The 14,049-nt window shown below is 34.1% G+C and overlaps 1 protein-coding gene across 1 annotated transcript; it reads left to right on the forward strand.

Annotated features, from left to right (window-relative positions):
* Positions 1–3,116: 3,116 nt before the first annotated feature.
* On the forward strand, positions 3,117–7,768 carry LOC108483673 (histone deacetylase 6). The gene is made up of 6 exons (XM_017787200.2): positions 3,117–3,807; positions 5,644–6,084; positions 6,175–6,317; positions 6,517–6,607; positions 6,716–6,858; positions 7,416–7,768. Exons 1-6 carry the CDS (start codon positions 3,268–3,270, stop codon positions 7,471–7,473), a joined length of 1,416 nt encoding a protein of 471 aa, XP_017642689.1. The 5' UTR covers positions 3,117–3,267; the 3' UTR covers positions 7,474–7,768.
* Positions 7,769–14,049: the final 6,281 nt, after the last annotated feature.

Consider the following 14,049-nt stretch of genomic DNA (forward strand, 5'->3'; position numbering starts at 1 on the left):
AGAGTTGTTGGCAAGTCATATCTGTTATAGGTAGAGGTGAGGAGCAGGCATCAATAACCACCCCAGCAATGTAGGGCCGGACTTGGTCGCATGACAGGTTCATCATTAGCTTCGACTGAAGAAGCGCCACCTATGTCTACACAATATCTCGATTAGTTAACTCCACTTATTCCTGTTCATTTCACTAACCCCGTGTTTTTCTTACAAGTACCATACTATGCAGCACCGGACGTCCTTGTTTCTTTTGTTCCCCCAGGTACATATTTCGAGACACCGACGTCCCCTGCATTCTACACCCTCATATTAAATTCAATTATGTCGCATATGCTGAGCCAAATGCTGCTACATGTACCTTCAACAATGATGACTTTGATGCCATCATTGATCTAGCGGTCAATGCCAGTTTCGATATCCCGGTTAATACCGATGTATATGAGTTTTAGGACACCATACATTCACATGCCAATAGTGTCTCAAACACCCACCGCATCATTGCTCTTTCGAGGTGGGTCATCAGCGCAACCATCTTCTGTCGAAGTGGTGGATACACAATAATAGGCTAGGACGACACTCCACTCGAGCACGAAGGAAGGCGATGGAGACTAAGGCGAAAATGAAGACAAACACGAAGACGATGGCGATGAGGGTGGGGGTGAAAAAAATATAATGATGATGATGGCGATTATCCGATATATGAGCCCCAGTAATAGTTGTGCGCAAAAATCTTCCCCGTAACCATCACCTACAGTCGTGTGCACATATTCTCCTAAATGACATTGATAATGTATTTTTTAACTTATTTATCGCAATGTAAATATAGATGACATCAATAAAGAAACCACAAATTTTCATTGTAACTCATATATTTGTGTTTGTTACATTCTAACGTAAGTTGTACGTAAGTTAATAAGAAACCACAAATTTTTATTGTAACTCAAATTTATGTTTGTTACATTCTAACCTAAGAAATAAAAAAATTGTACCCTAGAGTAATGGAGGCATTGTAATAAATTTTATATCCTTTAAAAGTAAATAAGGCTAGAGATGTTGAGGCCCTAATGTACCCTTCAACACATAACATGTGACCTTCATATGCCATGAGTTTCTACAGTACCCGCATAATTTATGTTGACCGTCCCTCACCCAAATATCCATATTGTTCCTTATTCAGGTGAAATTCGGGTGACCTTTCCGTCATAGTAAATAACAGATTTAACTCGTCAACTTATTTCAATATTGGTCATGAATTGGATTAATAAAAGTAAAAAAATGAATACAAGGTTGTCCAAAGAAGTACACACAACGCTCGCAACTCAACTATTCGATATTTGGTATTAATTTGCTACGTGTCTAAGTTATGAAAATTACACCCTTTTAATAGGAAAAAAGATAGCGTGAGAGAAAATAAGTAATTAGGAATCCATTTATGAATACACGCATTCGTCGAATATTGATAATGAAATGTAAAGTATTATTCGAAAAAACATTCCTGAAAACATATAATTTCATCAAAATCATGCTTCTAGGGTATTTTTTTCCTCATAACATGCATCAACTATACAAAAAGATTATCCGGGACTTGAAATTTTAACTTGTAGAAAAAGAAAATAATTTAACCAACTGGGCGAGCTTTCTCTAACTTTTTTCTTCTATTGCAGGTTAAAAGTTTTTGACCCATTGTATTTTTCAGTTGATTGTAAGTCCGTTTTGAATATATTCGTTGAACACACAAGTTTTGGGACGCGTTTTCGACCGCGAGAAATTTCTTCTTTACAATCCAACCCTTCCCCTAGTCCTATAAAAGGGGTCTCCCACTCAATGCTTCATCATCCTTCAAATAACTTCTCTTCAAGCCTCTTCATTCCTCCACTATAAAACATTTCTCATTCTTAAAAATTTGGGTCGCTAAAAATATTTGGTTCATGTTTGAGGTTTTCTTAAGTTGTCGGTGATGTAATATCATTTTGAGTCGAGCACATTTCATATATCATACCAAGATGGGACCATTACCTACTATGTCTAACCTAGGGAAGTTGAGTTCTAAGGTGATTTTACTTTGTACGGTCATGAGTGGAAGTCTATGTAGAGGTCTCAATCGATGGCCGTTATGTAGTCATGGATCAGGGTATAACGGGGGAGCCTGTTGATGGTCCTTACGCAACCATGAGTGCAAACTTTTCGAATACCCAAAAATGTTGCCTTATAAACAACATACAGAAGTTTTAGGGGATAATCATAGGAAAAAAACTATGGGGCTTTCCACTATAATTGGCGTAATTTTTTTCTCCATTTCCAAGCAACAAGTACCTTTAACATTCCTTCTTATCCGAAGGCCAACACCGTCGTGGACACAGAAGAACTCTCAGGCAGGGAGTGACTATTTTGGTAGAGTAAAGGTGATGCTCCTTTCGGGCCGATGGCAGTTGTCATTTTTAAACAATCCATTAATAACTATAATTGTTGTCGTGCCGACTCGAGTTTGACCTCTACTTCCGCCAAAACATCTACTCTCCTCCTGAGAGTCCTCTTGTCTCCACCTTGGTGTCAGTTTTCGGATAAAAATGAAAGGTTAAATATATGAGTTGCTTGGAAATAGAGAAAAAATTTACATTGATTACACCAAAAATCCCTCCATTTTTCCTTATGATTATGGCTTTAATCTTATGTAGGATATATATAAGGCATCATTTGTGGGGTATCCAAAAAGCTTGAACTCGTGTCTGCATAACGATAGTCAACTGGCCCTTAATTATACTCGAACCCGTGACCTCATCGCGGTCGCCGATTGGGACCTCCTCCTAGACTTCGACTCCTGATCTTATTAAGCACGGTCAACCCAAAACCTTGATTTCCCTAAGATGGTTTTATGAGATGATGGTCCTATCCCACTATGACATATGAAATATATGTATTATAAAGCAAGTTATCACATCCAACTCTTCAAAACTACTTATGAAATTTCACAATTGCAATCGAAAACCTTAAAACCTAAAACCCTAAACCTAAACATATTAAAAGCTTTAATTTTCCTAATTAAAAGAAAAAGCCTAATACCTTTATTTAAAAATAAAAACGGCATATACATATAAATAAGCATAATTTCCCAAACTAATAATAAAATATTTAACCAAAGAATTTTTTTTTTTTGAGCACTAGTTGGTGCATTCCCTAACATTTTAATTTCAAAAGACCGACATAAAAAACCGTCGATTTTAGGATTTTCTCTCTTTAGCCTACTCTCGTCACTAAGAACTTTAGGCTTGGACCATGGAAGACTCTGCTGGAGGCGCATCATTACGGTCGGGTCCCGACGGGAAGAAGCGGCGTGTGACATACTTCTACGAGCCAACGATCGGCGACTACTATTACGGTCAGGGTCACCCGATGAAACCCCACCGGATTCGTATGGCACACAATCTCATCATCCATTATTCTCTCCACCGTCGGATGGAGATTAACCGTCCTTTCCCCGCCGGCCCCGACGACATCCGTCGCTTTCACACCGAAGAGTATGTGGACTTCCTCAACGCCGTTACCCCCGATTCCATCTCCGACCCCACTTATTCTCGCCATTTGAAGCGTTTCAATGTCGGAGAGGATTGCCCCGTGTTCGATGGGCTTTTTGGTTTCTGCCAGGCCTCCGCTGGTGGCTCCATTGGTGCCGCCGTTAAGTTGAATAGAGGGGATGCCGACATCGCCATCAATTGGGCTGGTGGATTGCATCATGCTAAGAAAAGCGAGGCTTCTGGGTTTTGCTATGTTAATGATATCGTGCTTGGGATTCTTGAACTCCTGAAATATCACAGGGTAATATGATTTTCTTTTCTTAATGAAGTAGCTAATGTTCCTGGTTTAATTTAGGGTTACTCAGCTTCCTTGAAAAAGAACAAAACCTTATTAGTATGCTATTGGATAGTTAGAAAAATGTCTAAACCAAACATAACCAACAGACATTAATCCCGATATATTTGGGGAAAAAAGAACTTTTTACATCGAGTAAATGGATCCTCCTCATAATAATTTCATATCATTATTTATCATCTTCGACTATATATTCTTTTGTCTTCCCTTTAATCATTTACTTTAAACGACCATAAACCAATTTCTCCATCTTACTTTGAAGGAGCATCCTATATAGGGGCTATGTTATCTTGGAGATGAATATCTTCATTCCTAACCTTGTACTTCCCAATCCTATCATACATCCATTTTAGCATTCACAACACGGTTACATATCTTTTATATGTTACTTCTTGTTAGCTGAATATTTAGTACGATAAAGAAAAATAGGTTTGACAGCCATCCTAGAGAACAACATCAAATTCAAAGGTACATTACAATCACACATAACTTATTTCTCACTTGACCTAATTCACCCGGTCTTGATCATATGGTTAATATCAACTGTCTGTTTAAATTTTTTCTATTATGCTTTGGTACATGGACGCTTCAAAGGCTACCATACCTATGTCCAACTCTTCATTGATAGGATAGGAGACAGAATACGTATCCAGTGCTTCATCACAAAAGGCATACGTCCAACACTTCAAAGGCTACCATACCCGTGTCCAAGATGCTCGTGTGACCCCCTTTTGCTCCACCATTTGATTCTAGGATCTAGGATATGTCTCACGTTCTTTTATGTCTTTCTGAAATGAACATCCAAAACTAGAAGTCGATGTTGCATGGCTACATTCACCCCTGGTATCACCTTACAGTTTATGCAACAACTTTTTCCTACCCTTCTGGTTAGAAATAAGTTCCTTTAACTAGGATTCCTTCCACCTCTATAAGTCATCTGGTGGTTATACAGGTGTGGTGGCATAAATTCAAATTTGGCCCTCGAACCTTACAAATTGAATCATTTTGACTTATTTTATTTTATTTGGATTAATTTGGCCCTCAAGTTATAAATTCCTGTAAATTTAATCTACATGCTATGTTTATTTTATTTTACCAATTTAGCCTAAATTTAATTGAAACATTAATTTTTTTGTCAGTTTGGCTTAAATCTTTGTCACATGCTCACACATGACTGGTTCTGTTAATTTCAAGTGAAAATGTCAATAATAATAGCATGATTGTTAAATTGACCTAAATGAAAGAGTAGGATGCATGGTTCAAGGGAGAAACTTGTATCTATGCAATGTTTGATTTAGTTTAATTGGTATTTATTATTTGACTTTGCATACTGACATGTTTTCCTGGAAGTAACCCAGGTTTTCACTATGATTTTGGCAGTTGACTTTCTTTTTGAGTTATCTGTAGAGTTGTTACTTCTTAAGGGAATATTGGTACTTCTCTCTGAAATAATAGCTGAATTATGATGGTATTGCAAAGGCAAAAGCTTCTATGTCTTGCTGAATGCAAATTCTTAATACTGTGTATTATTGTTCCATTCTGTTATTATACTGTTGTTCTTGTCTTACTGCTCAATTCATTTAAAGAGCATATTATGCAAGCTCAAGAACTGTAACTTCTTATTTGAGTCATCTCTTTACCACTTGATCCAAAGGAATGCTTCAACTAGAAGGCAGAACTTTGTAACTTATTCTCATGTTAAATTTCCACGGATGCCAAGAGTTATGATGATGTTCTTAATGGACTTACATTTAAATACCTGAGTTCAATGTCCTTGTGCAGCGTGTGCTGTATGTAGATATTGATGTTCATCACGGTGATGGTGTAGAGGAGGCATTTTACACCACTGACAGAGTTATGACTGTGTCTTTCCATAAATTTGGGGATTTCTTCCCAGGGACTGGACACATCAGGGATGTTGGGGTGGGTAATGGCAAATACTATGCTTTGAATGTTCCCTTGAATGATGGGATGGATGATGAGAGTTTTCGGGGTCTATTTCGTCCTATCATCCAAAAGGTCATGGAAGTGTATCAGCCAGATGCAGTTGTTCTTCAATGTGGAGCAGATTCATTGTCTGGTGACAGATTGGGTTGCTTCAACTTGTCTGTGAAGGGCCATGCTGATTGTCTTCGCTTTCTTAGATCTTTCAATGTTCCCCTAATGGTCTTGGGTGGAGGAGGGTATACTATCCGCAATGTTGCCCGATGTTGGTGCTATGAGGTCTCTCTCTCACAATTCCAGCAAAATGTTGTAAATATCATTGCTGATGAAATTTTCTCCCTCTAAATTGCTTCTTTTGCTTCATTTCAGACAGCTGTTGCAGTTGGGGTTGAGCCTGATAATAAGCTGCCTTATAATGAATATTATGAGTATTTTGGTCCAGATTATACACTTCATGTTGAAGTGGGCAGCATGGAGAACCTGAATGCACCTAGAGATATGGAGAAGATAAGGTAAGCTCATACATAAAAAAAAAAAAAAAAAAAAAAAAAATTAACGAATGGATTAACTAAACTTTGTGCTTGCTTATCAAGTAATATTTCAAATGTGTTGTATAGTTTTCTATCTTCGCTTATAGAATGGCCACAAACCTTTGCTCACTCTTGTTACAATATTCTAATCAAATTTTAATTTGGTGTACCTCTTTTTCAGGAACATGCTATTAGAGCAGCTTTCTAGATTATCTCATGCACCCAGTGTACCTTTTCAAACAACACCATCCACCATCCAACCGCCCGAGGAGGTTTGTAGGCAACAACAAATTACTTTTAACTATTTTTCTATATATTATTTGTAACAAATTCTCTTTCTGTCTTTTTATCTTACATGAAAGGTTCCTTTTTGGCTGTAGGCCGAGGAGGACATGGATGAAAGACCAAAACCTCGCATATGGAATGGGGATGATTATGAGTCAGATCCTGAAGAGGATGAGAAACCTCTACGCAGATTCTCCAATTCTGATGTAATTCAACCTACAACAGATGTTGATATGAGGTACGGGTTTGTATCTTATAGATTTTACTATTTCTTGTCCAAGATTTAATTCATTAACCGCAGTCAAAGGTAAATGGTTATATGTACGGTACTCTTTTACCATCACTATTTCATGAGGTGAAATTCCATTGTTAATAGGCAACCTGTGCTTCTTGCTTGATTGTCATTTCAGTTGATCTCTAATATTTTAGCATCTTAAGTAGTTGGTTAGGGAAGTTGAAGTTCTGGGTTTTGGCAAATCTAATACGTATAGGTACTTAAGTAGTTCCTTTCATTCCTTGCTTCATCGGTTTACTTGTAAATGGTTCATCAAAAGAAAGCCGTCTTGCTTTATGTGTGAAGATCTTTGCTATCTCAGCAGATTCGAGTTTGGGGCTTGTGTGGAATGGGCCTGGTTGGAACAAGGGTAAATAGGGCTCTTAGTCTTAGTTTTTGCGCATCATACATGGAAAATACGTTTTACATGCTTTTGGATTGATAACAACATATATTGAAGAGCCTTGTTAACTGTAATGCTTAGATGGTTGTAGGAGCTAATAAATGTTGTAATTTGTCAGGGAGGTATCACAAGATTTGAAAGAAGTGAAAGCAGAAGAACAACCACCGGCATCTTGACAGTGAAGGATTGGTTGTACTTCATCTTGGTGTCTGTATACTTTGAAGTTGGGCATTTTTTGACGTTACTAGCAAGCAATTCTTTGATCCATTAGGCTAGGAAAGTTAGGTAATTTAGGTCCCTCTTGTTTGGCACAATGTGTCAGAAGAATCAAAGAGGCAATGGATACAATGGCAGTAGAGTATCAATATAAGACTAAATGGCTCAAGTAAAGCTGGTTTTATTTTGCCCTAAACGTTTGATTAGTTATTTACTTCATAGTCTCTGGTGATGAGTAACTGAAATTGAACAGAATCGCTGCCTTGAATCAAGTTTAATATTATACTCCATGCATAGGTTAATTTTATTTATTTATTTATTTTATATGATGCACATTTTAGTTGGTCATATCATAATTTTATTTATTTTGTTAATAACATCTATAAAGAAATTAAAATTTTAATTATAAAATATTCAATAAAAATGTAAATATGGTTTACATATTTATGCTAGAAAAACAAACTTGTTCTTATATTTTTGTGCTAATTGCTATCATAATAAAAATAATTCTTTGAAGATAATTATTCCTCATGTTTTGGTACTAATTGCTAACTCAATAAAACCAATTCTTTAAAATTAGAAATACCCGATAAAAGTAAGTTGCCCTTTTACATCTTGAAGCAATAATCAATTCCTTCTTATACTTAGTGTTGAGATACGTTTTATTTCTACTTAAAAAGTTAAATTTTTATTTTAAAATATCAATCTGGTCATTAAAATCATGAGTATTTTTTATTAAAAGTTGTCAACTTAGTACTTGAATTTGTATTTCATCACACATTTTCATTATTTTTTACATTAACAATGTTAGTTTGTGTTGATATGGTATTAATAGTCAATTACACAGAGACACGCGGTAACCTCTTATTATGACACATGATGGACATAAAAGTAAAAATAATCTTTAAAATATATATATAATTTTTCACATCAAGAATGAACGTAGAAAAATAGTCGTCTAAACATCTTCATTCCAGATGATTTTTTTATTATTAATTTTATGTTTTTAATAAAATATTATGTTTTTTATATAATTATTATTTTAAAATTAAAAAATATATAATCATCTCATTCAGGATGGCCGATTGTTGGTGCAAACATTTCAAAATTTTAAGAGTACGCAAATGCCTTGTACCACCATCCCACAACCGTCCAATTTTCGCTTCACAGGAACTGTCTAATGACCAACTCATTTCAAAACAAAATTGCTATTTTAAATCACCACAGCCTCGCCCATAATGAATTTACCATGGTATCTATTAACAAAGTGCAATTATTAAAATGAGCATGAGGTCGGATGCTTAACCACATAACCAACTCCAGTTGGTAATCCATCGATACAATCTTTTTTTTAAAGTTTGTTTTCGATAGTCCCCTTGCTCTTAAATAAACCAAATTATGAAGATCACAATTAATTAGTGTCACCTGAAACACCTCCATCCATCTTTCCTAGTGAGCCCAACTACCTTTCTTTTCAAAGGAAAAAGTAATCTCATTTTCGGTTTAACTAATTTATTCAGTCAATTTTTATTTTAATATCTCAAATTGAATAAATATTTTATTATTAAACCCAAAATTCATTTGTTATCAAAACCAAATAAATATCTAAATACTCAATACACATAAAATCCAACCCAGCTAAATTTAAAAAAAACCCAAATAAATACTCAATTGAACAAATAAATAAAATATATTTGTTAACAAAAGAAAATAAATTATAAAAAGTTTAAATTGCACCATAAACTCAACTAAGAAACAGTAAAAATTTACGAGTAAAGTGACTATTACAATGATTAAAAAACTGGCACTCTTATGAGTAAACTTTATGGGTAATATAATCTAATAATTCATGTTTAATAATAAAAAATATGTATATATATTGTTAGATTAAAATTAATTAAGTATGAATGTCATCTATGCTAATTTATATAGGACGGTAATTGAAATTTTTATTAAACATCTATTTGGCACAAATTGAATTGTGATATTCTTATCTTCTACCTTAATATTGTATTATAAAAGTATGAATTATCTTTAAAATTAAAAAATATATTAACATATCAACCAAATTGAGGGTCGATGATTATTTATTGGTAATTTTGTATGAATTCACTAAAAATAAGACAAAATAAAATAAAATAAATATTAAAATGACAAAAATGAATAAATTGATCGAACCAAATTGAACTTTTTCAATTCAATTTATTCGATTTTAGCACTATAATCGACTCAATTTATTCGGTTTTATTGGTTTAGTCGGTTTATTCAGTTCTTGGCATAAAAAACCCGAACCAACTGAGTGCACACTCTTAATGGTAATGATTGATCTGTCACAACTGCTTCAATACCTGACAAGATTTTGAACCAAATCTTTATCTAGTGCCTCGTAGAATCATGTAAAATGTCATTTGCTACCTTCAACATTATTTGAAAACTCAAAATTTGCATACGGGTTTGAAAAACTCCAGCCTTTTTATATAAATAACTTAAAAATATTAATTAATTACGAAAATAACTTGGAGGAAAAATTATTAACGAAAATGACTTGTTTGCTATAGTACAAGACGGTGCTGCCTAACCAACTGACAGCATCACCCCTCTTTTCCCCCTAATCTTGACCCAATCATCAGTTTTAACAAAAAATGGTTCGACCACTATGTTAGGCGGCATCCATATGTATTTTTTGAAATACCTATGAAAAATACGGGTATCCACGGTGGAGGAAAAAAGGGGAAAATATTTTTTAAAGGATGCTGCATGGTCCATTTTTTTTAAAATTTTGTCAATGAAATAAAAAAATAATTTTTTTATTAGTACCACCGGTGTGTCAAGTGGCACTAGCGGCAGATTGTTAGAAAAAAATTTTAATGGGTCTTGTCGGTGTGTCAAGCAGCACCAATGTGTTTTTTTTTTTGAAAAAAATAGTTGTGAAGGGAAAAAAAGAGACTAAAAAAATTATTAGTAGTATCGTCGGCATGTTAGATGACACCACCCGAAATATATAACACCATCCCAGCCAAAAAACTCTTTCTGTTGAATATTTTGGTTTTTGTTAAAGTTTTTGGTATCTGTTTAAAAGTGAAAGAAGGAAAAAAAGAAGAAGAAGAAGAAGAAGAAGAAGAAGGAAGATTTGTGTTTAGTAGGAAGGTAGAAAAGAGAGAAAAAGAATAAGGAAGATTTTTGTTTTGAATTTTAAAAATCAAGTTCGAGTTTATAAGGTTAATTTATAATTAAATGTATGTAATTATATTTTTAATAGGAGTCATTATTTTTTAAAAATAAAAGCTAATTTTTTATTTATTTTATAGATATTGTATCGAAGATAAATAATCAATTCTTTGTATACGTTTATTTCGAGGGAGTAATTTTACAAACAACAGTTGATTGTATATTTGAATCTCGCCAATAAATAGGAACGAGGTTTAATAAGAATGTAAAAGTCGAAGATATGAAATGAAAGACCAGTGCAAAAATAGCTCGACGTTGTTGGAAGAGGATGTTGAGACTATTCTGCAAATTTTTAATTTCGTCAAATCTTACAAAATTTTTCGAGATGAAACTTGTGGATGATGAAGGCGTGGAGATAATGATTGCACTTTATTGCTCAACTGGAAACGTGAACATTAAACCAATTTAGTTGTTTGCTAAGTCAGCAATGGAGCCCGTTCAAAATGTCATTCCATTAAGTCAACTATACCAGTGTAAGGAGGTTCTGAGAGCGTTTGTTGATAGGCAAGCATCTATACACGAATTTGACTTTTATCTGAATGTTGGATAGGTAGAACAATGCGATTATGGAGGGACATCGACAATGGCCAAAAATCTACACCATGGTCTGACTGCGTGTAACAACCCTAATTCGGATCCCTGTTTACAGATACATTCGGTGGAGATTGGTGCCGCTACAAATGGTGAAGAAGGACCATATAATGATGGTAATTTTGATCACAAGGGTGAAGATTTTAGTGACCCTGATCTAGATGAGGTCCTGGATGATATCGACTATGAAAGCGCAGACGAGGGTGAAAATGTACACGCCCCTTCGATCGAGAACCTTAGTCGTAGCATTTTCATGCACAATGACCCTGGGCCCACATATTGAGTGTAGATCCTTATGCTGCACATGCATCTGAGTTCGCTTAGTATCCTGATATGATACATTTTCACTGCTTGATAGCAGATTTCAAATCGGAATAGTTGTTCGCAAGCCAAAAATAAACTGAAAAAGAAAATATATTTTTTAATAAGTGTCACATGATACGAATAAAACATGATTGGAGTGACAATTCTAGTTATTACAGTAAAGTTGATCATTTAGTTGACTTTAAAGATATTCAGAATCTTGTTTTTGATGACTCCTTTTTAATTAGAGATTGTAGTTAGAACCGTTATTCTATATATTTTGATAGTGAAAATAAATTTTTTGAGCTTAACAATTATCATTTTTTTGAGTGAATTGGAAAGTTTTTTTTATAGTTATTTTAATTCTAGTTACATGAATAATGGATCGAAATATGATGATCTCCACAATCATTTTAACTTGTATGATAATGATATTAACTATAGTTGACATAACCACATGACACGGTGGCCATCATGGGCTCTCCATATTTTTTTCTCTGTGTTTTTTCTCACTCTACCCTTCCTTTCATGCACCACTTTAATAATTACAATCGTTGTTGTCCTCAGTCGTGTTTTAGCTTGTTTTTACCCTCATTGCCACTTCCCCCACCATCGATCATCTTGCCCCTACCTTTGGCACAGGTTTTGGACAATTAGGTTAAGGATATTACTTTGATGGAGGAAAATAATAAGTTGACTAAACCATTTTTTCTCTATGATTATGATCTCAAACTTATGCATAGGGTTTATAAAGTATTTGTAACAACTTATTTTTAGTCAAATTAGAATAGTGATTTTGGGACCACAAATTTGAGGTCAAAATATTTATTTTATTATTATTTTGAGGTCTACAGTATGATAAAATGATTGTGTGAAAATTGCATTAAGAAATTTTATCGTTTGAGTATTTAATTTGATAAAAAGGACCAAATCGCGTAAAGAGTAAAACTTGTGTTCTATTAGTTAAAGGTATTAAATGAATGTGAAATTAAATAGTGGAGGTCCTTATATGGTAATTAGACCATTTTTTATTTGAGTGGACATTTATGTACATGGTTTAAATGAATTTTAATGCTATTAAGTAAGGTTAAAGTTGTAAATTAATAAATAAACTAAGTAAAATAACAAAAACAAAGCTATCATCTTCCTTAGTATATTTCTCCACCGAAAATTCAACCTAAATTAGCCATGGGAGAAGCTTGATATTCGGCCAAGCTATTTGTTATGCATGCAAGTTCAATTTTGTCTCGTTTTTAATGATTTCTATGTTTTTGAGATTGTTGCAACTTAATCTAGCTAGCTCAGGGACTAATTTGCAAAATTTTTAAAGGTTTAGGGTTTTTCCATTGATGAATGTTGGTGTATTTTGATGTTTGAAGATAGAAAATGCATGCTTGTTGATAGATAAACAACATTTGTTAAGTGATTTTCAGTAAAATGTCCAAATAGGGATTAAATTGTGAAATGTATAAAATTCACGGTTAACTTGTGAAATAAATGAAAAATCTAGGCTTCTAGGGACCTAATTGAAATTTTTCTAGCATGAGTTTAGGTTGAATTGCATGAATTTGTATTTTTATGAGATAAGGACTAAATTGTAAAATTGTTGAAATATTAGGGGAAAAAGTGTAAAGTTACCTTAATGTGTATTTTGGACTAAATTGAATAGAGTAAAAATTAAATAAGTTAATTTTGATTACATTTAGATCAAGAAAAGCAAAATACGAATTTAGATCGGGGAAAGAACAAGGTTCGGACTAATCGACTTATTTTGTCGTTTTTGCATTCGAGGTAAGTTCGTATGTAATAAGCATTATTATATTTGTATTTTAAATACTTTGATATTGCATAAATTGTGAATACGACCTTGCGAACATATTCGACGATGATTCGACAAATGAGAAATCCCGATTGAACCTTAGGAATAGATTAGGATACAAATGACATGTCATTAGGGATTATGTGATTTGAGTGCTGGTCCGTACATCTTATCGGTGGCTGAGTTATCTGGCATGTGTTATGGATACTCGTCAGCTTGTGTGAGCAGCATCATGTAGCTTTGTCATGATCGTCAGCTTGTGTGAGCAGACCCGTTGATAGCTCGAGAGTGAGCATTATATGTGATACGAGATTGAGATAGCTTCGGCTATGTATGTGGCACTTAGGGTGCAAGATTCTCGGGTATTTGATAGTATTCTGAATGGTTCAACTGGTATATCAAAGGCATAAATGAGTAAGAGACTAATAAGAGGTGGTACAGGTATGTGCATGAACCGTATAAGCTTTGAATCGAAAAAACCTTTAAATTTCACATAAAATCTTATATTTGAAAATGTGGAAGGTTTGTTAGCTATATAAGTTATGTGTTGAGTTATTCAATTTTTTGAATTGTATATTTATGATTAATTGAGTTT

This window comes from Gossypium arboreum, chromosome 1 (genome assembly GCF_025698485.1).
Source record: "Gossypium arboreum isolate Shixiya-1 chromosome 1, ASM2569848v2, whole genome shotgun sequence".
NCBI lineage: Eukaryota > Viridiplantae > Streptophyta > Magnoliopsida > Malvales > Malvaceae > Gossypium > Gossypium arboreum.

Bases quoted from the DNA above. Each gene is read 5' to 3' on its own strand.
- LOC108483673 (XM_017787200.2), top strand. From the start codon at position 3,268: ATGGAAGACTCTGCTGGAGGCGCATCATTACGGTCGGGTCCCGACGGG. The intron at 3,808-5,643 runs GTAATATGATTT...GTCCTTGTGCAG, and splicing joins AACTCCTGAAATATCACAGG to CGTGTGCTGTATGTAGATAT. The intron at 6,608-6,715 runs GTTTGTAGGCAA...TTTTGGCTGTAG, and splicing joins CCATCCAACCGCCCGAGGAG to GCCGAGGAGGACATGGATGA.